Source organism: Hyaena hyaena, unplaced genomic scaffold, assembly GCF_003009895.1.
Source record: "Hyaena hyaena isolate Hyena2069 unplaced genomic scaffold, ASM300989v1 scaffold_103, whole genome shotgun sequence".
Lineage (NCBI taxonomy): Eukaryota > Metazoa > Chordata > Mammalia > Carnivora > Hyaenidae > Hyaena > Hyaena hyaena.
In genome coordinates, this window is record NW_024080735.1 from 3,080,709 (window position 1) to 3,104,232 (window position 23,524).

General features: G+C 61.0%; 1 protein-coding gene across 7 annotated transcripts; it reads left to right on the forward strand.

The window, feature by feature from the left end:
* Window positions 1-326: 326 nt before the first annotated feature.
* Window positions 327-22,855, forward strand: PSEN2 (presenilin 2). Of its 7 annotated transcripts, none has more exons than XM_039235822.1 (12): window positions 327-406; window positions 11,001-11,160; window positions 13,185-13,399; window positions 14,469-14,661; window positions 16,230-16,297; window positions 17,190-17,410; window positions 18,028-18,126; window positions 20,063-20,146; window positions 20,430-20,531; window positions 21,395-21,513; window positions 22,198-22,305; window positions 22,461-22,855. In XM_039235822.1, the coding sequence occupies exons 2-12, from the start codon at window positions 11,020-11,022 to the stop codon at window positions 22,614-22,616; spliced, it is 1,506 nt and encodes a 501-aa protein (XP_039091753.1). In that variant the 5' UTR covers window positions 327-406; window positions 11,001-11,019; the 3' UTR covers window positions 22,617-22,855. The 7 variants fall into 7 exon arrangements, with proteins under 7 accessions (XP_039091753.1, XP_039091750.1, XP_039091751.1 ...); XM_039235819.1 differs by lacking the exon at window positions 327-406 and adding an exon at window positions 1,021-1,276; XM_039235820.1 differs by lacking the exon at window positions 327-406 and adding an exon at window positions 1,022-1,276 and having other exon boundaries at window positions 14,520-14,661.
* The last annotated feature ends 669 nt before the right edge of the window (window positions 22,856-23,524 follow it).

Sequence of the window (23,524 nt, forward strand, 5' to 3'; positions counted from 1 at the left end):
GGGTGAGGCGGGGGCGGGTACCGGCGAGGCGGGCGAGCGGAGGCCCAGGCCCGAGCCGGGGGCGGAGCCGGGACCGGGGCCCGGGGGTGGAGGCGGGGCCCGGGGGTGGAGGCGGGGCCGGGGCGGAGGCGAGGCCGGGGACGAGGCCGGGGCGAGGACCGGAGGCGGGTCCTGGGTGGAGGCGGCATCGGGGCCGAAGCCGGGGCGGGGCCAGGGGCGAGGCCGAGGCCGGCGCCGGGGGTGGCCCGAAGCCCCGGCCGGGGAGGAACGGGGGGCGGAGCCAGCGGGCTGGGAGCGCGGGGTGGGGGGGGGAGTATGGGGGCGGAGTCTGCGCCGGCGCCAGGGCCCGGGCCGACGGGCGCTCCGCCAGCCGCGTAAACAGCGCCGGAGCGCCGCGGCCGAGCAGGTGAGCGGGCGGGGCTGGGGCGCGCGAGCGGGGCCGGGTCTTCCGCCCCGCGGACGGCCCGGGGCGTAGCCGCGACCCCCGGGCCGGGCGCTGACTCCCGCACTCTTCTCGCCACGGCGGGTCGCGGGGCCCCTTCCCCGTCTGGGCTGCAGCGCTCCGTGCGCGCGCCGGGTCCGGCCTCTGCGGCGGGCGCAGGAGCGCCGAGGGGAGCGCACAAGGGAGCGGCGGCGGGGGCCGGCCGGGACCTCGGGGTGGGCGGAGCGGGGGGAGCGGCCCCCAGGCCTGGGCCTGCGCCGGGCTGCGTGCGCCTCCCCGTCGCCCGGGCCCGCAGGGGGTGGGCGCGGCGCGGGCAGCTGAAGGGTCGGGCATTTAAAGGAGCAGCACACGTGGCTGTGAGAGGCGCGGGCCCGGCGTTGTCCCAGCCCTCGGAGCGCCTCGGCCCCTCGTCCGGGGGGCCTGCGGCACCCGGCCTCAACCTCTGCGTCACGAGGCATGGGGAGGCGAGGGTCTTCCTGCCCGGGTGAGGAACCGACTGCAGCTCGGGCCTGGAACCGGCGATCGGTGCTGGGGTGCTTGGCCGCTTTATCAGGGTCTTACAGCGGTGGGGAGGCTCCCAGAATCAAGCTTCTGAAGCTGAAGGAGCCTGAAACGGAGGCTAATCCCCGCCCCAAATTTTATCGATGAAGACACCCAGCCCACACAGCTAACGTGACTGTCCAAGGCCACCCAGGCAGGATGTAGCAGAGCCAGGCTTAGAACCCGTTGTCTGGCCCCTCGCTCTGCTGTCCAGCACCGGCATCAGGCCGCAGCCCTTCGCCAGCTGGATGAAATGCTCCTGGGTATTGGATTAATGAGCGTTCCCTTTGTAAGGTATGAACCGTTGGTTGGTGGACTGATGGGGAACCGGAGAGGCATCCCATCCACAGCAGTCGCAGAGCGCCCTCAACTCCACATCCGCAGCCTGGGCTCCCCAGCCTGTCCCGACAGTAACTTTGATGAGGACAGACCCAGGCTTCTGGTACTGATGCCCTTGATGTCCCTTCTGTAGGCACCTGTGTCTCCAGGGCTTTCCGCCAGGACCTTCGGCTGTAATTAAAGGCTATGGATAAGCTGCTTCAGGTGTGGGAGGCTCCTGTTTCCCTCCCTGTGAAGGTGGCTGCGTGGGAGCTGGGAGGTGTGTCAGCAGCTGTGTGTGCTGGGCCCCAGTGGCGAAGGGGCAGGGGTCCTGGTGCCAGCTCAGGGCTGGCGGGCTGGCTGTCCAGGTTTGCGCCTTGGGTGGGGGAGGGGCCCTTTAGGTCAGGGGCTGGCCATAGGGGGCTTAGTGGAGCATTTTTGCAGAGTGGGATCGATGTTTCCATTTTTCAGGGAACATTCTGCAGGTTTGGTGTGGAGGTAGCTGTGCATTAAGTCTGGAATCTTACTTGGTGCACGTGTGGGGGATGGCTGTCCTGGTCCTATCTATTTGAGAAGGAGTGGGGTCAGAAAGAGCCTGGCCGGAGGCTGCCACTCACACGTGCCTGGAGGCCTGGTGCGGGTCACATGCCTGTCACCCCAGCGCTCAGCTCCCCGATGGCTGCTACAGCCCCACTGCACACCCAGGGGTGGGGTCTGCCAAATGAGAGACTCCCCCTACCTTGGTCACTGAGTTACTGATGATGATCATGACATAACACATCTTACTGTGTGGGTTTGTCATATACAACAAAAAGCTCTTTGGGGCAGTGGGTATCACAGATCACTTTACGCTTCCAATCACACTGAAGTAGCTATTTTACCCTCTACAGAATGGGAAACAGAGGTGCAGGGAGGTAAGCCACCTGTCCTGTTATGTATCTTAGGTGACTGGGCACCAGGATTTGACCCCAGTTGGCTGGGTCTTCATCCCTCTAGTTTTTGCATAGGAGGCTCCCATATTCGCCCCCTACTCACATTCTTGCGCTGCTGCCCAGGACATTTCTTTTTCCTTTTTTTATTACTATTATTTTTTAATGTTTATTTATTCTTGAGGAAGAGAGAACGAGCAAGCAGGGAGGGACAGAGCGAGGGAGAGACAGAATCCCAGGTAGGCTCTGCGCTGTCAGCAAGAGCCTGATGCAGGGCTTGAACCCATGAACTGTGAGATCATGACCTGAGCTGAAACCAGGAATCAGATGCTCAACCGACTAAGCTGCCCAGGCACCCCGACTGCCCAGGACGTTTCTGTGTGCTTTCCATTAGTAACTACCTGATAAAGCAAAAGAAAAAAAAATTTTTTTTAAAGAGACCAAAACTTGGGTGCCTGGGTGGCTCAGTTGGTTAAGCATCTGGTCATGATCTCACATTTCATGGGTTTGAGCCCTACATTGGGCTCTATGCTAACACCTTGGAGCCTGGAACCTGCTTCAGATCTGTGTCTCCCTCTCTTGGCTCCTCCCCTGCTCGTGCGCGCGCGCTCTCTCTCTCTCTCTCTGTCTCAAAAATAAATAAACTATTAAAAAAAAAAAAGACACATGTAAGCAGATGGCCCAGAGCCACCGCATTTGAAGATCGGCCACACCCCGAAAGCCACATATGGCTAAACCCAGTGAGGGCTCAGGTTCTGTTCAGGTGATCTGGGATGGCGCCCTTCCGTTCCCCTCCACGCCTTGGCTTTTAAAATGAGGTAAGATATGGGGCACCTGGGGGCTCAATCAGTTAAGCATCTGCCTGGCTCTGGACATGGTCTCGTGGTCCATGAGTTCGAGACCCATGTCGGGCTCTGTGCTGACAGCTTGGAGCCTGGAGCCTGCTTCAGATTCTGTGTCTCCCTCTCTCTCGGCCCCTCTCCTGCTTGTGCTCTGTCTCAAAAATAAATAAACATTAAAAAAAAAAATTAAAGAGACCAAAGCAGTGTGTGTGTGTGTGTGTGTGTGTGTGTGTGTACAGCCTCAGCTAGTTTTCAGCTGTTGCTCTGACTTTTGGACACTGTTTAGTTGCCACTGGTGACCGGCAGGACAGCCAGTGTTTCTACAAGTATTTCCACCTGTTCCCCGACTCTAGTGACTGGGGGAGGGTTGAGGGATGAATGTCAGGGCTCCGAGGGCAGCACGGGCGGCCCCTGGCCAGGGCCTGGAAAGTTCTCCTCACCTTGAGCTGGTTGGATTGGACACGGGCTTCAAGCGTTGTGTAATCAGTGTTGGCCTCCAGGCCTGGGGACGGCAAGGCTGCCGTGGTCAAGTCCGGGGAAAGGGAAATTTCTAGTCCCACTTCAGGAAAGACCAGATGTCAGGGAGGAGATCATTTTTGCCCAGATTCTTCAGTGCCTGGGAGACCGGGATGATCCCTCATCTTTGCCAAAAATAGGGTCTTTCTGGAGCACAGGAAGAAAAATGGAAAGGGTGCTCACCTTTCTGCTGTATCTTAACCAGAAGATACCAGAAGACTTTGTAGAAATAAAGGGAACACGTGTTTGCTCTAGAAAATTCAGGAAATATTTGTTTAAAGAGTCACCCATTAATTCTCAGCCAGAGGCGACTGCCATCAGCATGCATTTCCTTACTGCACTCCATGCACGTATGTGTGTTTGCGTATTAAAGTATCAGAGGCAGGAAGCTGGAGTTGAAGGTTTGTATTCTATTTTTTCTGTTAACGTCAGGCCTCCAGAATGTTCTCTCTGTGAGTATTCTTGGAAAATCAGGTTCGATGGCGCATTGAATGCATCAGTATCTAATTCACTGGTGCTACGGGACACTTTCTCACTTCCCCTTTTTTAAAACGTGTATTCATTTATTTTTGGGAGAGAGAGAGCAAGCGCATGTACGTGCGCACGAGTCGGGGAGGGACAGAGAGAGGGGAGAGACAGAATCGGAAGCAGGCTCCAGGCTCCAAGCTGTCAGCACAGAGCCTGACGCAGGGCTCAAACCCATGGACCTCGAGATCATGACCTGAGCTGAGATCAAGAGTTGGACGCTTAACCAACTAAGCCCGCCAGGAGGCCCCTCACTTTCTCTTTTGAATTGACCCCTAGAGGCAGTGCCCTGATTCCTGTCCCCCCCAGGCCATTCCCACGTGGGTACCCCCTCCCCACCACGAGGAGCCCCAGTAGCAGCACACGAGGCCTCCAGGCTGGAGCTGTGGGGTGGGGGACAGGAGAGGGACTGAGTGAGTCAGTGGCCAGCAGGCGTTTGTAAGTCGGTGAGCTCTTGCCTGTGTTTTGGAGAAGCTGTGTGTTAAGGACACGCACCTGCCCACAGCAAAGGCTCGTACCTTATACATATGGGGGTGCCTGCGGAAAGCCCACACGGGGTCCTGTGCTGGCCGCCTGCGTCACCACAGCCTGCGGCCTCTCCCCGAGTGTACGGGCCTCGTGGGTACCTTGGGCCGGCCGTGAGGAGGCCTGAATTGCTGCCGTGGCTTTGATCGTGGCGCTTCAGCCGGTGCCTTTTGACCCTCTGGGTGTCGGTTTCCTTCACTCCAAAATAGGGCACAGACCAGATGGCCCCGAAGGTCCTTGCCGGCTCTGGCGTCGGTCCTGTGGACGTGCCGTGTCCTTCGACAAGATGCTCACGTTGCCGGAGTGCCCTGGGCTGGGGCGAGGCGCCAGGTGTTTCCCTCCGGCCTGGGTGAGGGTGACCTTGGTGACGACCATGTGCTTGGTGGTCTGGCACGCCTGTGACCGTCAGGTGGCGCCAGCCGCTTCCCTTGTCACCTCTCACGATATCTGTGCCTCGATTTCCTCTTCATTGTCACGCCAGCCACTGAGCACCTGCTCTGTGCCGGACCCCTCACACATCATCTCCACTTCTCCACATCACTCTCTCGAGGCGCACCTGCTCTGTTTGTTCTAGAAGAGGAGACAGCCGCGTGACCTTACTACATCGTCTGAGGCCACGTGTGATGGCTGGGAGCGAGCGGTTCAGATCCCACAGCTGGGTGACTGGATTGCTGCTTCTCATTTAAAACATCACCCTTTTTTCCTGGGCCCGACTCAAAGGTGGCCTGTTAGGGCCACGACCTCTCCCCCTTTCCCCGAGCTGTCCCCTTCCCAGGCGACTTCAGGACCCGAGAGAAAGGTACGAGGGGCCTGGGCACTTCGGAGCAGAAAAGGCAGACAGAGGCAAAGGTAGAGCCTGGGTCAAGGTTCAGGAGGCCCCGTCAGGGTCCCGATGGGACTCTGGTGGCCGAGGCTGCCTACTGGTTTTGAGGAGAACCTTCTGGCAGGCGAGGTGCATCACGGTAAGGGCTGGGGCGGATGGACAGATGCATGAAGGCCAGCCAGGGCCAAACACTGGGTCAGCTGCTGAGGGCAAGGGGAGACCAGCAGGCAGGCAGGGAGGCTGTGGGCCCTTCTAAGGGGAGTTTCTCTCCCTCACAAACCCTCCCCTGGTCTAAGGGGATGTGAGGGCCTCCGGGAGTGCTGTGACGCAGCCTCGTGACCCCAGAAAGTGGTCCCTTTAGACCTGCACCACCCTCTTTGAACGTGAAGGCTCCTCTTGAGTTACGCCCCCTGCAATAAAGAAACCAGGTGCCCAGGACCCTGACCTTTCTCCGTAGCTGCAAGCGTTCGTGGTACGCGCAGTAGGTCCCTATTTGCTTTTGGAGCACTGATGTGCATCTTTTCCCGACGATGGTGCTGTACGGCCTCTTTCCTACTGAGCTCCCCTGGCCTCGCATTTTAAGGTCAGAGCCTTTACGTGTCTCTGCAATGGAAAGAAGGTCGAGGAAGCTGGGTCCCGGGGTTTCCTCCATAATCACGGGAGCTGCTGACACAGGCATGCTGGGGGAAATCTCTGGGTCAGACTCCCTGGGTTTGGCTAATTCAGCTTGCCGATCGATCCCTGATTAAGGGGAGGAAGCGGTGGAATTTGCATTTGCATCCTATGTTCAGTCCCTGCAAAGGGCTGCCCCCTCCTCCTGTCCGCCCTCTGTGCCTTCCTCGGCCCCCCCCCTCCTCCAGCGAGCAGGGCGCGGAGGGCTGGTTGCTACGTGGTAGGTAGGACTCGCCACCATTGCCACCAAGCCACCAACGGCTGCGGGAGAGCCAGCCAGCCCCACCCCCGCCTGCTGGAGCCAGCCTCCCGGCTGGTTGTTCCTGACGTCACTGAGGCTCTGATGTGCACAAATATCGAGTGAAAGGTTGTTGATCCACATACAATCGGGTGGTGATTTTCCCTCCAGGGATGTCAGGCTTGCATCAGGCTTCAGTTCCGCCTTAGAAGCCAGAGGAGTGCCTCCCAGCCGCCCTGTTCTCCGGGAGCCAGGTAAAAAGAGGGGCTTTGAAAAGGACTGCGACCCTGGGTCCACCTCCCCCCCCCCCCCCGCCCACCCCAGTCCAGCGAGGGCTCGCAGGAGAGGGCAGACGGGAAGGGCGTCTGCCTCCCTGTTGATATTCAATGTTTCCCATTGAAAATTTAACAGCTAAAAAAAATAAAATAAAATAAAACCACAGACGATCTCTGTTTATAAGAGGTTTGAGAGACGCAGGGAAACACGTGACCCATGGTCTCCGCGTCCAGAGGTAACCGCATTCGTTGTTTTGTGCTCAGTCTTGCCGGTCCTTCCAATCCGTCCACCTTCTGAGAACATTCAGGCGGTCGTGTGTGAGGTTTCGTGTCCGTTACCTGGGGTTTCCTGCTGTGTTGTTTCCTGTTGTGAGCTGTGCTCTGGAGGAAGGTTTTACGTGGTCGTGTGACAAACCTCACCAGACAGACATGTCACAGGACAGGCGTTTCCGTCATTTCAGTCTTTTCACAGTTAGAAACATGCACAGCAAACAGGTCTTTGAGGAAATCCTGTCTTCTTTTCTTAGGACAGATTCTGAGAAGTAGCATTTCAGGATCACAAGGTATGAGTGTTTTTAAAGCTTTTGATTTCTACGGCGTTCCTTCAGAAAGGCCGGCCTGTTGGTGCTGGAGGTGCTTTGAGACCTGGTTTTTCCACATTCCCGTCCGCGGTGGGCACTTGGGTGCTTTTTGCGCCGGGAACTGCCTTCCGGCCCTGCCACTTTCTGGTCCCTCTGCTTCCCCAGTTGCTGATCAGATGGGTTTCAGGAAGAGGGACTGTTCCTTCTGTCACTCCCCATCCAGGAGCAGGTAGTGCTGAGCGGCGCCGGGGACACGGACAGGGAGGTGGACTGGAGCCCGACTCTGAGTCCTGAGCTGGGGGTCTGGGGGCCGGCTGGGCTTGGATTCCAGGGGACAGCATTCCCAGGGAAGGCCTCAGCGCAGCCCGATGGTCACCCAGCGGCCTTCTCCAAGTGCAGGCCTTTGGCCAGAACGGAGCTGGGGAGCCACACTTTCAGTAAGCGGTCCGGCACAGAGCATAGACGCTGGTGCTGGGTTCAAGGGTAACTTTGAACCCAGCACGTCTTAGACCCTGTTTCTTTGTAAAATGGGAAGAATAGCAGTGCCCAGCTCCCCAGTCACTGGGCTCAGTGTCCCCCCCCCCCATCCCCAGGGGGCCTGGATCACTTTGAGAAATGGCATCTTCAGGGTCCCAGCCTTTCCCAAGGCCTCCGTCCACTGTCAGGTGTTCAGGGCTCCGAGAGGCGCCTCACCTGTGATTCTCGTCACCAGGCCCAGAAGGTTGTGGTTCAATAGAGCCCCTGCTGTGACAGCCGTGGTAGCCACTGCTACAGGCCCCTGCCAGCCTGTGGTCCTGGCGGTCTTGGGCACCCCTTCAGGGAAGGCTCGGGAGGGGTTTAAGGAGCCCAACAAGGGGAGGAATCTGCCCGGGGAGCGTTTGTTTGCCAGTGAGCGTGCCACACCTGAATTAGCTCTGACAGTCCTGTAAGCTCAGGCGGCCGGCACGCCCTTCGAGAACGTCAGGGAAGCGCTGGGAGGCAGAAATTCTCTCTGGGGAACGTCTTGCTGACTGAAGAAATGGAAATTGGAAGGACTATTTTTTTTTTTAATGCTTGAGAGCGAGGAGGGGAGGGGCAGAGAGAGAGAGAGAGAGAGAGAGAATCCTAAGCAGGTTCTATGCTGTCAGTGCAGAGCTGGATGCGGGCTTCAGACCCATGGATGGTGCGATCATGACAGCTGAAATCAAGAGTCAGATGCTTAACTGCCTGAGCCCCCCAGGCGGCCCAGGACTCGGTCCCCTCCTCTCTGTCCTCACCCTCCCCAAAAGCTCCCCTTCTTCTTCCAGGAAGGGTCTTTGCTCCCTGTCTATTTCCCTACTGCTTGCTACCTGGGAGCCCAGGGCATGGGGTGGCCCACGATACTGTGGTTCTGAAGGCTGAGGTTGGCCCCTGCCTTCCGTGATGCTCCGTGTGCAGGGATCCTAGGTCTGTTCCTCCAGCCACTGCGCGGACCAGTCACAGGCATGGGGTGGGGGGGTGGGGAGGGAGATCCAAACTGCACTGTTAACTCACATCCCGAGAACTGATGTGCCAGGAAACAAGGTACTGAAAGGGCCCCTGCCCCGCCCCGCCCCTGCACCTGCTCCGGACAGGGTGTGCGATCTAGCCTGGGAAAACGCGGCCAGCTCTTCGTCTGCCCCTCCTTGAGTAAGACTGGCCACAGCCCTTGCCCCTCCCTGGGGGGGGGCACCCCTCTCTGACCTCCTCCTTCACCGCTTCCTGCTAGGTCCTCACGCTTCAGCCACATGTCATCGATCGGTGGTGTTGGAACAGCCCCTGTGAGGTCCCCCATCCCACACGATCATTTGCGAGGTTACTTCCTTCCAGGATGCCCTGGGTCCTTCCGCCTCAGCCCGGAAACCTGTTCCTGACCTTTGTGGTCCATTTCATGTGCCTCCGAATCCTTGAGACCTGAGACCTCCTCCTCCTCTCGATCTTGACCTCCATCTCCATCTTAGCTGCAGGAGCTCGCCCCTCCCTGTTCTGGCACTTCTCCTCTGCTGGGACTCCCGCTTTAATGAAAGCGCAGTGTAATACTAGCCCCCGGTGTACAGCGTGGCGATGTCTCAGCGTGCGTCACGTCCAGCGTCTCTTACTCCCTGTCACCTGTTTGCCCCTCCCCCCAGCAGCCACCCTGTGGGTCACCTTGTTTAAGGGCCGGTTTCTTTGTAAGTTCGATTGTTCTGTCTTAAGTTCTGCCCGGGAGTGAAGTCACATGGCCTTTGTCTTCATTCCCCCGGCTCTGGTCTGTCTGCCCGGGATCAGGGGAGCTGGCTTGTTGTGAAGCCCCCCGGGAGACTGAGCCCCAGTGCAGGCCCCGCCTTGTGCCCGCAGGTGGGAGATGGAGGTGAGGGCCTCTCAGGACGAATCCTGGCCACGGCCCAGGTTGCTGGCTTCAAATAGAGCAGAGCTGGCTGACAGTCGAAGGAACCTGTTTGGAAATCACAGGTTCCCCGGGGCGGCCGGTGTGGAGGTGAACACTTTCACTGTCCCCAGGGACCCGAGGCTCAGCCCCCAGGGCCTGCGGGAGGCGTCAATGGGAGAGCTGGCCACCCAGGAGGCTGGCAGGGACAGCCAGGTCTGCCAGGGGTTGTCTGACGCTCTTCTAGGCCCTTCCGCCACACTGGCTTCCCCGTCCTGTTGCTGTAGGACACTTGGCTGGGGACAGCACAGTAAGGTGGGGGCAGGTGTCCCTGCTGTGTAGACATTCCAGCCTAGCCTTCTTCGAGATCCTACCCTCAGCTGTTCTCTCTCTCTCTCTCTCTCTCTCTCTCTCACACACACACACACACACACACACACACACACATACACACAGACACGTGCCCACCCTGTGTGGTCTTGTGGCTCCCCTGTACCCAGACCCTTTAAAAATAAAATTTTTTTACTGTATATTTTTGAGAGAGGGAGAGAGAGAGAGACGGAGCATGAGCAGGGGAGGGGCAGAGAGAGAGGGAGACACAGAATCTGAAGCAGGCTCCAGGCTCAGAGCTGTCAGCACAGAGCCCGACGCGGGGCTTGAACCCACGAACCGTGAAATCATGACCTGAGCTGAAATTGGACACTTAACTGCTGAGCCACCCAGGCGCCCCTCCTTGACCCTTTTCAACTCATTCCTGGGCCAGACCCCGTCTTTCCCCTGAGATGTTTGTCCCCTGCCCGTGCCTGGCTGCAATCCTAGACTCTGTCCTGGTTCTCCCTCATGTCCAGTGCCGACTGGTGTCCTCCCAACCCTTTCTGAGTCCGGTCCCTTCACCACATCCACCCTGCTGCCTGTGACTCTGTGTCCATCCACTTCCCGCAGTGTCTTCAGGGGGCCACCTCCCCTTCTGTCCCCGGGGGTGCCGACCTCCCCTGCACATGGCACGGGGCCACCACACCTCCACGGCCCCGCCTGGCGTTCCTCCTTCATACTGTCTGCCCTTCCTCCCACCTGGAATATTCTGTCTCAGTCGGGGATGGAATCTCCTCACGAGATCGTGACCTAAGCCGAAGTCAGAGGCTTACCAGACTGAGCCACCCAGGTGCCCCAGGAGTGGCCTTGACTTTTCTAGGGGGGTGGCTCGCCTGTGGCCGGCACCTCCTCAGGCCGTCCCCCGAGGGGCTGTGCCGGCCATGCAGGTGTCTCCTGGGAAGTCCCCCTACACGTGTGCCCTGGACGATTCTCAGGCAGGACCCGCGCCTGGTCATCGGGCGCCTCTGGCCACACCCTCAGCCCTGCGCTGCCTTCGGCCTGCAGGAGGGTGGAACGAGGCCCCCTGTGCTCCTTCGCAGGCGCTTCCGAGGCAGGGCCATGCTCACGTTCATGGCCTCTGACAGCGAGGAGGACGTGTGTGACGAGAGGGCGTCCCTGATGTCAGCCGAGAGCCCCCCGCCGCGTTGCTGCCAGGAGGGCAGGCAGGGCCTGGAGGACGGAGCCGGTGCTGAGCCGTGGGTAGGTCATGGCCTTGAACCCAGCCCCCGGGCTCCTGGACCTCGAGGCTGGAAGCAGACATACCCCCCGTGCAGGAGGGAAGGCACAGGGGGTGTGAGGATTGGCCGCACGGTGGGCCCTGGTTGGTGAGGGCTCCGCGGTAGACAACACGTCCGCTGCGGGCTGCACAGCTCTGTCCCCCTCCCTGCCCCCACCAGGCAGGTGCCCCTTCCTTAGCACAGGTGGGGGGGCCTCAGGGGGAGGGTAGCACAGGCCCAGGGGGCGGGAGGCGCTGTGGAGGGTGGGGGCCGGGTATCCTGGGCTGGGGGGCTTGTCTTCCTCACTGTTTGAGAGGCTGGGAAGTGTGAGCTCAGGGTGCTGGCAAATCCAGCATCTGCGGGAGGGCTGAGGAGCTGGGGGGGGGGGGGCGGCGCTTTATAAGGGCTCTCATCCCATCAGGAGGGCCCACCCTCCTGACCCGGTCACCTCCCTAAGGCCCTCCTCCAGGTGCCATCACACTGGGGGCTAGGGTCCAGCGTGTGAATTTGGGGCGGGGACACAGACGCTCTGATGTTGTCTCTGCAGCCCATGGGGCAGGAGGTTATAACCTCACGAAGGTGGGGGGTCTCCTGGGAGAGAGTCCCCCAGCCTCCCCCCCTCCCCCCCATCAGGGCAAAACAACATCTGAATTTGCCTGAAACCCTTCTCTGTTTTGCCCGGTACAGTATTTAAAACGAGGGATTTCCCCTCCCAGCCTCAGTCCCCGCGGCTGAAATCCAGCTCATGTCTTCCCTCCTTGGAGATCTGCCAGCTCAAGGCCACCTCGGGGCCACCCTTACCGCTCCTCTGTCTTGTCTCCCGGAGCTTTTGTGCATTTTAGTCGTTTCCATGCCCGATCGTCTAGGCTTCTTCTCAGCTGAGTGTCCGGCTTGCGGTTCTCTCTGCAAAGAGCTGATCCTGAAGCCACAGTCATTTTGAGTTTTTGTTGTCCTTGGCTTTGTCTTTGGTGCTTAATCAATTAACAAGACAGCGGATGACCCTGAATCGGCACCGTTTCCAAACAGATTCTTGCCGGTCGGTTTGGGCCAGTGTCTGCAGGCATCCTGCCCCCCCCCGCCACCTGCCCCCCCACCTGCCCCCACCTGTCCCCCTCTGCCACCTGCTCCCCCCACCTGTCCCCCCTCCACCTGCCCCCTCCACCTGCCCCCTTCCGTCTCCTGACCCCCTCTGCCGCCTGCCCGCCTTCCACCTGCCACCCCATCTTCCCCCCTCCTTCACCTCCCCCCCTCCACCTGCACCCCTCTGCCACTTGCCCCCTCCGCCACCTCCCCCCTTCCAACTGCCCCCCCCCGCCACCTGCCCTCCTCCACCACCTACCCTGCTCTGCCACCTGCCCCGCCTCTGCCAGCTGCTGCGGTATGCTGTCCCACCCTCCTATAGCACGGACCTCCCCTCCCCCAGGGACTTGGCGCCCAGTTAACCCGTCTGGTTCCCTGTTGATAGTTTCACGTGCCTGATTTGGGGGCGGGGCAGAGTTCAGAGTAACTTCCTCCTCTGCAAATTCCCCCAGTGTCTTACAATCAAAGAGTCCCCACATGTACTGACTATTCTAGAGGGTGGTTTGTCGACCGACCGGGAATGTTTAATGTCCATTTCCTCCTCTGTCACCTGGCCGGTCCCCTCCCGAGTCAGTATGGCCACTGGAACAGAGCAAGGTGGCATGTGAGTCCCTGAACTGAGGGAGGGGGCGATGATTAGAGATGCTCCAGGTCCTGGGCCTGCAGCCCGCCCCCTTCTGTGGCCGCCGTGGCCCCTCTCCCGCACTTGTGACGGTTAGTGCCGGCCCTGAGTCTTCCCTAGATGTCTTTGTAAACCTTTCACATGCCTGCCCCCCCCCCACCCCCGTCTCCGTCTCCCTGGTTCTCACCTCTGCAAAGTGGCATTAAAGCTCCTCGTTTCCTGTTACGAAACACCCCTGTGCTGTGTCTGCCAGCCAGTGGGGATGGGGGGGCATCCCGTGGCCCTCACCCTGCGGCTTTCCACAGAGAGGCCAGGACAGTGAGGACGACTTTGACGAGGACCCTGACCACTACGTCTGCGGTGGGGTCCCTGGGCAGCCGTCGGGCCTGGAGGAGGAACTGACCCTCAAATACGGGGCGAAGCACGTGATCATGCTGTTCGTGCCCGTGACGCTGTGCATGATCGTGGTGGTGGCCACCATCAAGTCCGTGCGCTTCTACACAGAGAAGAACGGACAGCTGTAAGTCAGGGAACGGGGTGGGGGTAGGGCTCGCTGCACCCGCAGCCGCATGCCAGCCGCAGGTGCGAGGCTGGGCTAGAGCCGCCCACCTCCTCGCTCCAGTCCGTCCGCTGCCTCCCGGCTGCGTGACCTGCCTGGGCCCTTTCCTGACCTCCCTCCGCCTCAGTTTCCTCGCTCCTATAATGAATGCGATGCCAGGAGAGTTAGGATGCTTGACACCCGCACAGGGCTTATGGCCGCGCCCACCGCGCTCAGGCTCGCTGGGTTTCACGGCGCAAGGCCAGCGCTCGCCTCGTGGCCCGAGCAGGGGACGCCAGTGTGCCCGGTGACACCGAGTGCCTGAACCCATGGTTTGCTCTCTGGGCCTCTCCGGAAGCCCGAGTGTGGGCCCGGTGATTTCTTAGTTTGCTTGCGGCCTCCTGAGGGAGGCTTTGAGCACTTGAGTGAAAGGGGCACAGGGGGGCAGCAGTGAGAAGGCTGCCTGTGCCCGTCACCTGCTCCTCTGGGACCTCGCGGCAGCAGCCGCCTGCCTCCTCCAAACCTTGTGCTTACTGTTTGTAGTTCGGGAGCTCTCCTTTCACTTGGGTTTGGTTTTTTCAAAGAAAAGAGCAGAGGGGAAGCCTCGCCCCTGCAGGCTGGTTGGGGGGGGTCGGGCTGGGGCCACAGAGCAGGTGGGGGCGCTCAGTGGGCAGCCCCGGGGAGACAGGGCAACGGCAAGGGGCCGGCTGAAGGCCTCCAGAGTGTATTGGCTGCATGTGCCTGTGCTGGGTGGGGCCGGGGGCACCACGGGGGAGCCCTGGGCTGGGTGTGGGTGTTTGCTGGGTGCCCTGGCCAGCAGGAGTGGGGAGGGCTGGGGAGAAAAGACTCTGGGGAGGGGGAGGAGCCCTGGGGTGGTAGGGAGGAAGGGTCTGGGGGAGGGAGGGGAGCCCGGGGAGGGGGTGCTTGGGAGAGGGAGGGATCCTGGGGGCGGGGAAGAGGGGTGTGGGGGAGGGAGGGGAGGCCTGGGGGGGCCCCTTCCTTGCCCCCCCGGTCTCGGGCACCAGGCTGAGGTAGGGTGGCTCGTGGGCAGGCCCTATGGAGCAGGCAGGGAGCAGAGTCTGCAGCCCGCCGTCTCCCTCAGCATCTACACACCATTCACCGAGGACACGCCCTCTGTGGGCCAGCGCCTCCTCAACTCCGTGCTCAACACCCTCATCATGATCAGCGTCATTGTGGCCATGACCATCTTCTTGGTCGTGCTCTACAAATACCGCTGCTACAAGGTGAGTGCCGGCCCCGCTCGCTGGCCCGCCCCCCTCACAAGCCACCTTTGGCCGGGGTAGTGGAGGATCGGAGGCCCGAGGGGAGGCTGCCTGGCCCCATTACACAGGCATCGTCTCTCCCGGGGAGGCAGGGGGTGAGGCCGGGGGCTTTCAGACGTGGGTTTCAGGCTTTTCTCCTGAGGGGAGGTTTCTCTGAGCCCCTGTGGCCTGGAAGGAAGACCACCAGGATTGCCTGATGTGAAACCGTCCCCGTGAGGCGTGCTCAGTTCTTTGTATCCAGGCTGCCGCCTCTGTGGAGCAGGGAGAGGGTGAGGAGGAGGCTCAGAGCAGGGACAGGGCGATACGGGGCGGGCAGCAGTGAATTATCTGTGCAAATAAGGTGGTTTTAAGTTGGGCTGGGAAGCCGAGTGGTGGGGGGTGTCAGGTGTCCGGTCAGGTTCCGGGACACTGCAGCAGGAGGTGACAGTGGTCCTGGGCACGGAGGCGGCTGGGGTGAGGGGTCAGTACACGGTCAAGGCTGCCAGGCACAAGGCACGGCCTGGGCCGCCGCTTCTTTTCAGGTAGATCTCGTTCTCACTAAGGTCCCCGGGGGGCCCAAGCTGGTGACTGAGGGTCTGTCGTCTGGGGGGCAGGCAGTGGTAGTGACACCACCGTGTCGCTTGGGCCCAGCATCACCCTTGACCCTCCCTTGGTGGCCAGGATGGAGGCACGTGTCTCTTTGAGGATCTGTAGACCCTTGGGTGGGAGGGTCCCCCCTGCACTGCCCGCAAGGGCTGCCCTGTTCACTGACCTTGCAGCCCAGTGAGTCTCCTGGCCCTTTGTCCTGCCACTTTTTTCTTTGTAGCCCTTGAACTACCTGTCAGTACGTTTGTATGTTTATCGGCTAATGGCCCTCGCCCTGGCACGCGGCACAAGGGCAGGGCCTCTGCTGGCCTCCTCCTACGAGTCTAGGGCCGTGCCCACCGGTGACAGCCATGGAGGGCCGTGCCTGCCGGTGACAGCCATGTAGGGCCGTGCCCGCCGGTGACAGCCGTGGAGGGCCGTGCCCGCCATGACAGCGTGTAGGGCCGTGCCCGCCGGTGACAGCGTGTAGGGCCGTGCCCGCCATGACAGCGTGTAGGGCCGTGCCCGCCGGTGACAGCGTGTAGGGCCGTGCCCGCTGGTGACAGCCATGTAGGGCCGTGCCCGCCGGTGACAGCCGTGGAGGGCCATGCCCGCCATGACAGCGTGTAGGGCCGTGCCCGCCGGTGACAGCGTGTAGGGCCGTGCCCGCCATGACAGCCGTGTAGGGCCGTGCTCACACATGACAGTCGTCTGGGGCCGTGCATGCAGGTGACAGTTGTCCAGTACGTCCTCTCTCAGTGAGGGAAGGGGTCTGCTGCTTGGACCTGAGGGATTTTCACCCCATACACTTGCCGGGTGACCTTGAGAGAGCTCTGTGAACATCTTCGCCCCCCTTATCTGTCACATGGCCACCAGCACTTTGCAGCATGGTCCCGGAGGGGCCTAGGGCGTCGGTCCCGAGAAGCTGGGGACCTGTGGTCACTCTGCCCGTGTCTGTTGTCTAGTTTATCCACGGCTGGTTGATCATGTCGTCGCTGATGTTGCTGTTTCTCTTCACCTACATCTACCTCGGGTAAGTGCCCCGTGGGCTGCTCCCCGGGACGCTCGGGCCGGACACAGAGGACGGGGGTGGGGAGGGGTCCCTGCAGGCTCCACACCCTCCCCGGTGTCGCCGCTCCTACAGCCAGTCCCCTGATCCCTCCTCCCGCGGCCTCGACATACGACATACGTCAGTGGCGCTTCACCACAGGCATCCATCCCTTTCTGTTTTCTCATTGATTGGTTTATATTTACTTTAGAGCGAGAGGGAGAGAGAAAGTGAGTGAGCAGGGGGAGGGGGCAGAGAGAGGGAGAGAGAGAATTTTAAGCACGCTCCGAAAGGGGCTGGAGCCAACGACCGTAGGATCAGGGCCTGAGCCAGAGTCCAGAGTGGAGGCTCAGCCGGCTGAGCCCCCCAGGTTCCCCTGAAGGCTGATTTAAAACAAATGAGCGAGGAGGACGATTTCCTTTCCGTGAAGCCAAGAGGGATGTAAATCCCTTAAGAGTTACATTCTCGACTTGGGGCCAGGCCTCAGTTCGTGGGAAAAGTGATGTGCTCTCTCGCCTTCCACCGGGGCTGTCAGCCCAACCCAGGGGCCTGAAGAGCCTAGAGGGATGGGAAGTCTGGCTGCCACGGACCTTTTTCTGGGGCAGAAAGCCTTCCAGGCTGTGCCAGCCCACGTTTATGTGAGCCATTCTGAGGACGAGACGTTGATATCCTCCCCACCTCATTCCAGAAAATATTTCCAGTGGGTGGTCGTAGGGCTCACTGAATGGGGAAGGGGCGATGAGCGAGTGAAGCCAGAGGTTGGAAAAACCCAGGGGGGGACTGAGTGGTTGAGGGGAGGGGGTGCTGGGCTGTGTCCGGTCAGGTCTCGCGTCTCCACCGAGTTCCCCACCCCACGGGCTTGCCGTTGGTCGTGCAGGGAAGTGCTCAAGACCTACAACGTGGCCATGGACTACCCCACGCTCTTCCTGACCGTCTGGAACTTCGGGGCGGTGGGCATGGTGTGTATCCACTGGAAGGGCCCCCTGGTCCTGCAGCAGGCCTACCTCATCATGATCAGCGCCCTCATGGCCCTGGTGTTCATCAAGTACCTTCCGGAGTGGTCTGCGTGGGTCATTCTGGGCGCCATCTCTGTGTACGGTAGGCGAGCTCGGGCGGGCGTCAAGGCTGCTGGTGGGCGGTGGGGGCGACGACCGGGGTCGAGTGCCCCGCTCTGGTGCGCCAGTGGCAGATGCTGAAGGCGCCCCCCTCCCCGATCAAAGCTGGGTGGCCTCCCCTCGCCTTCGTGAGCCACGGGGGCTCCATGCAGGCCTTCGGGCGGTTGACATGGTCACTAATAACAGTGCTCGGCACCCCGGAAGTTGTTTGCTCCGCAGCAGCCGTAGGGCCGGGCGCAGGACCAATAAAAGCCGAGCACCCAAAATGTTAGCTGCCGTTTAACTAGTGTCGGTGTGATTCTGTCTCCGGTGCCGTGACTTCCACCTAAGGGTAAGGATTTGAGGCTCAGGGAAGTCGGATGGCAAGCCCGCCATTGGGGTCCCCAAGCCACACGGCAATCTGCCCGTTGGGACCCCGTTCTGGGCTTCAGCCAGTGCAGACTCTCCGGGCCGTGGCTGGAAACCGGGGGGCTGGGAGCGGGCACACAGCATACGCCCCGAGCCGCGCCCGAGCCCCGGTGTTAGTGGCTGGCTCCGCTCTGGGGCTGCATGGGAATACACGTCGCGGGTGACGCATCGTGGATGTCCTTGTTGTCCCAGATCTCGTGGCTGTGCTGTGCCCCAAGGGGCCACTGAGGATGCTGGTGGAAACGGCGCAGGAGAGGAACGAGCCCATATTTCCTGCCCTGATTTACTCCTGTGAGTGACCCTGCGTCTCCTGGGAGACCTCTTCCTGGGGTCCAAAGGCAGCCCATAGAGGGAGGCAGAGTTCACTGCGGGATGGGTACTTTTTCCCAGATCAAAGGGAGGAGGTGACCTTGGTGATCCCACCGGGGCCCAAGACAGGCTGTGCTTTCATACAGGAAGATGCCAAGAGAGTTAGGGCAGGTGGGAGCCGCGGGGGATGTGGTCGGTCCCCACAACTCTGTCCCAGCCAGCCTCCGTGGAGAGAGAGAGAGACTGAGCATGAGTGGAGGAGGGACAGAGAGGGACACACAGAATCTGAAACAGGCTCCAGGCTCTGAGCTGTCAGCACAGAGCATGACACGGGGCTCGAACCCACAAACTGTGAGATCATGACCTGAGCTGAAGTTGGACACTTAACGGACTGAGCCCCCCATACTCCCCCTGAGAGGGTCCTTTGGGGAGGGCCTCTTGAGGACAGGGGGCTGGAGCTGGGGTGCATCTGCTTTTCACTGGGCCCTCTCGACAACTCCGTGGCTGTTGAAGTCTCTGAAGGGAAGGCACACGGGGGTGCGTGTGGCTGGCCACTGGGTGGGATTCGGGTTTTGACATATGCGTCGGCAGACATGCGGCAGGTCCCTGCGCTGTAGCAAGCGCAGCACTGGGCTTGGGGTGAGGCCCCTGGCCTCATGGGGACCCGTCTGCACACTGGCCACAGAGTGGGTCATCTCTAAGGCAGAGCGGGGCCTGTGGTGGGCGCGGCAGGTGGCACACGGCCTGAACGCACGTTCTAGGCCCCCTCTTGGGAGGAGCAGAGACCACGTGTGGGAAGGCTGGGATGTGCCCAGACTTGTGTTCGTGGCCTCTGTGCTCTGGGGGTGCACGTTCCCGGAGGGGGGGCCGCAGCTAAACAGGCGATAATATGTCAGGAGGCCAGGAGGCAATGCTCCGCGGTTACAAGGTGACGTCTGACAGGAGACCTGCCTCAGGCAAACCCTGGGACAGGTTTCAAACCAAAGGCCCCGGGGGGCTGGGAGCAGAGCCAGGCGGGGCAGAAGGGGGCAGGGGGCAGGTCCAGATGCGCTTGGCCCTGCCGGCCTGGGCTTTTCCTCCTGAGTGGGCTTTGTGCCCCTGGAAGGTTTCCAACCCACTTGACCTTACGTTTTAACGGGATCGTGCAGGTGGCTGAAGGGAGAACAGAAGGCATGGGGTCAGGGGTGGAAGTGGAGCCGGGTCTGGGGGCAGAAAGACCCCTCCAGGGGTGCGTGTATAGGTGCTAGCAGGTACAGACACTGGTGGAAGGGGCACGGCGCCGGGCGCATGTACAGGTGCGGGCGGGTACGCATGCGGGCAGGGCGCATGTGCAGCGAAGTACAGTCCAGCCCCCAAAAGGAAGATTCTGACACGTGCTACGTGGATGAACCTTGAGGACTGTGCTCCGTGAATTCTGCTAGTCACAAAAGGGTAAATCGGTGTGTCCTCCCCCCCCCCGCCCTCCATGGTGAATACGGAGGAGCCAAATTCATAGACCCAGAACGGGGACACCGGGGCACAGGCACATGGGGGCGCTGGAGGTCCTGAAAGCACTGGCAGACGAACGGTTCTGGGCAGGGACTGTTGCCCAGCAGCGTGAATACACTTAACGCTGCCCAGGTGTCCACTCAGCGGAGGTTACGTGCACAGTTCATGTGACGTGTCTTACCATGATGAGAATTAGTTCACCCGACTGTACCCTGCTGACATTTTCATCGTCGGTTTTGTAAAGAGACAAAAAAAAGACCAGAAAAGGCCCTGTCCGGGCCCCTCCCCCAGGGGCCTCCTCACAAGGGGCGTGAGGAGGTACTGGTTGGAAGTGAGGGTCCCGCGCCTTCTGTGGACACCGCCTCCTGGGTCCCTGGGGACAGCCGCAGTCAGCAGCGCCTGAGCCCCGCCCCCCTGTCTCCTTTCCCAGCCGCCATGGTGTGGACGGTGGGCATGGCCAAGCTGGACCCCTCCTCCCAGGGAGCCCTTCAGCTGCCCTACGACCCGGAGATGGGTGAGTTCAGGAGGCTGGCAGCCCCTGGTCGCAGGGGCCTGGCCTCCCGCGGGCTGGGGGGCAGGGTGGAGCGCGGGTGGGACTTGGAGCCCGTGCCTCAACCAACCCGCTGGTCTCCTCCCCTTCCCTGTGTGTGTGCTAGAGGGGGCTCCTCTCTGTTCAGGGCCGGGCGGGGCTCAGGCTGGCTCCCCACAGATCCGAGGTCCCTCTGACCGGACTTCTATCTCTCTCCCTTGCCCGTGCCTCCCGTGATGACCGCCCCGTTCTCTTCTCGGCCACCCAGAGGAAGACTCCTATGACAGTTTCGGGGAACCCTCCTACCCTGAAGTCTTTGAGCCCCCGCTGCCTGGTTACCCCGGGGACGACCTGGAGGAAGAGGAGGAAAGTAAGGCATCCGAGCCCAGATGGTCCGCGTGGGCCCAGCAAGGGGTGGAGTGTGGAGATGGGGAGCACGGGGTTCTTCTGACAAAGAAGTGATTGAAAACAGAGATAAGGGAGGGCGCAGACCAGGAAAGCAGGTGGGGAGTGTGAGAAGGAGATGGACAGACGGACCACAATGAGGAGCGGTGAATTTGAGGACACGGAAAGCAGGTTCCTTGAGAGGGTGAACCGCGGGCATGCTTGTCACCAGCCAGAGGGGGCAGCAGAAGCAGAGCAGGGTCTGGTAGTGGGAGGGGTGGTGTCCAGGCAGGGGCGGGGAGCCCCCGTGCCCGGGAGGAGGGAGGGAGGAGACAAGGCAGCAGATGTGTTCATTACACGGATGTTTCATCGTCCGTGGTGAGCACGTAATGATAACAAGCGCACCGGGCGATCATTCTAGAGGAAACTGGTCTTCGGACTCCCGTTTACTGTCTGTAAGATATCAGCTAATTAGCAGCTGTGCTCACCTACCTTTAAGGGGAAGGCTCGCCAGACGAGCTCTGGGCATTGTCCGTGTCCTTGAAGGCAATGAAATTCCATACGAAAACATAGACCTGAAACCCAGTGCTGAATTGTATAGCCTCCTGCCGACCTGACAGTAAGTTCTAGTTGCGCTTTTCTTACCAGCTGAGTGCCAAGCGTCGGTTTTACCCGTATTGTCAGAAATGCCAGCATTTTTGCAGCCCAGACAGCTGGTCAGCCTGTCCGAGGGCCCCCGTTTCCTGCTGGCTTCTGTTCTGAGGCACCCAGGGCTCTGGCCCCGGGGATCCCTGGGTCCCCTGGTCAAGGCTGAGTCACTGAGCGGCTCATGCTGTCTTCCCCGCGCAGGGGGCGTGAAACTCGGCCTGGGGGACTTCATCTTCTACAGCGTGCTGGTGGGCAAGGCGGCGGCCACGGGCAGCGGGGACTGGAACACCACGCTGGCGTGCTTTGTGGCTGTCCTCATTGTGAGTGGCCCCGGGGCCTCGTGGGGGGCTTTCGGGTGCCGAGGTCCCCTGGAGGGGCAGAGTGATGATGGGGACCCGGGCTGGGCTGCCGGGAAGACCCCCGAGATGAGGCCAGGCTCACAGGAGGCTCCAAGCAGGGGATGCACGGCTGGGGGGCTCCTGCATTACCTACTGCGTACGCGGCGGTGCCAGGGGCATGGCCAGCCTCGTGTGCTGTGGGGGCGATGACCTGAGGTTCACGGAACCGGAAAGAAGCATGTCCCCACACGACCTGATATGGGCTCGATCTCACCAACTGTGAAATCAGGGCCGGAGCCAAAATCAAGAGTCAGGCACTTAATCGACCAAGCCACTCAGGCTCCCCTCATTCAGTCCTTTATAAATAGATGTCCCCTGGGGGAGGCCTCTGCCACAGGTCACACGTGTCACCGCTGTAGCCACACCAGGCAGGGAGCCTGGTAGAGCAGGGCCACTCTGGGAGTGGGGCTCACATCACACAGGGTGTTACGCGGGGGTGAACCCTCGAGAGGACCCGGGAAGAGGGGGTCTCGGGCTGTTGTCTGGCAGGCCCCACACCAGTGCTGAGCCCCGGGCGGGAGGGGGCGGGGTGAGGGGGGATGTCGCTGACTGCCACCCCCCACCATGTCCACACCGGCAGTCACCACCTCCCTCTGTGTCCTTCAGGGTCTGTGTCTGACCCTCCTGCTGCTGGCCGTGTTCAAGAAGGCGCTGCCCGCCCTCCCCATCTCCATCACGTTCGGCCTCATCTTTTACTTCTCCACGGACAACCTGGTGCGCCCTTTCATGGACACCTTGGCCTCGCACCAGCTCTACATCTGATGGCCGCCTGGGCGCTGTGGGCTGGTGGCCATGGCGGGTTGTACCGGGCGCCCCCGGGGAGATTCACACTCTAGTGCCATATGTTTCCGAGACTTTTCTTTCCCTAGCGAGAAACAAAGAGAAGGAAGTGTCATGTTTACCCGGCCAAGAGGAAGAAGCAGGTTTTTGGTGCTAGTTGTTTGGTCGCTGGAGCGCGGCTCACGGAACCGAGGACGAGGAAGGTGTGGCGAGGCCACCTGGCCCGGCGCCACAGCCCGGGGTGACCTGCGGGCCAAGGCGAAGGAAGGGACCAGGAGTCCGTGCTGGCCGTGGCGCCGGGCTCCTGCCCACCGTGGCCGCAGTAGGACGCCGGCGTGCCCTGCACGGAATGTCCCCAGTGCTTCTGTCTGTGACGTCATTGTTATTTTATCACCTTTCCAAGCCGAGTCCTGTTCTCCTGCTGGCAGTTGCTGCTGTGAAGTGGCTTCATATTAAAATCAGTAAATAAGTGAATTCCACCGGAGTGCTGGGCTCGGTCTGTTTGTGAGCGCCGGCCCCCCTCCCTGCGTCCTGTGGCCCCTCCTGGGAGAACCTGGGCTCTGGGGTCGGGGGGGAGACGCGCCCGGGGGAGGGGCTAACACCCCGTCTCTGCAGTCATTTCTCCAACTGGCTTTCTGAACTGGGGTGTGGGGGGCGAGGGGGGCCCAACGGCCCGTAGCTCGGACACGTGCAGGGCCGCTGGCCCTGGCAGACCCCATGGTGGCCCCACTGCGCTTGTCACCAAGACCAGCAGTGCGGCGCCTTGGTGAACCAGCGTGTCCTGGCGGACCGTGCTCAGGGACCCTGCTGTCCCTTCTGCGGACACCTCGGGGTGCTGGCGGCGGGGGTGGGGGGGGCGGGCTGGCCAGTGTCTCCTTTCCCTCTGTGTCATCCTGGGTCACACAGACAATCTTGGGCCGGGGCTGTCCTGACCACGTCCTGTGTCCTCGTTCCTGAAATAATGTGACTGCCCTGCAGCTGTGTAGTCATCAGGAGAGAATAAGATCGTCTATTTCCATGGTTGACGGTGCTCGCTTTTCCCTGTGTTTGTGGATGAGCAGAAGGCACCAGGGAGCCCAGAGGCCAGACGCGGACAGGCCGTGGGTAGCCTTGCCTGCGCCCGGACTTGGGATCCAGACACCGTGACTGGTGG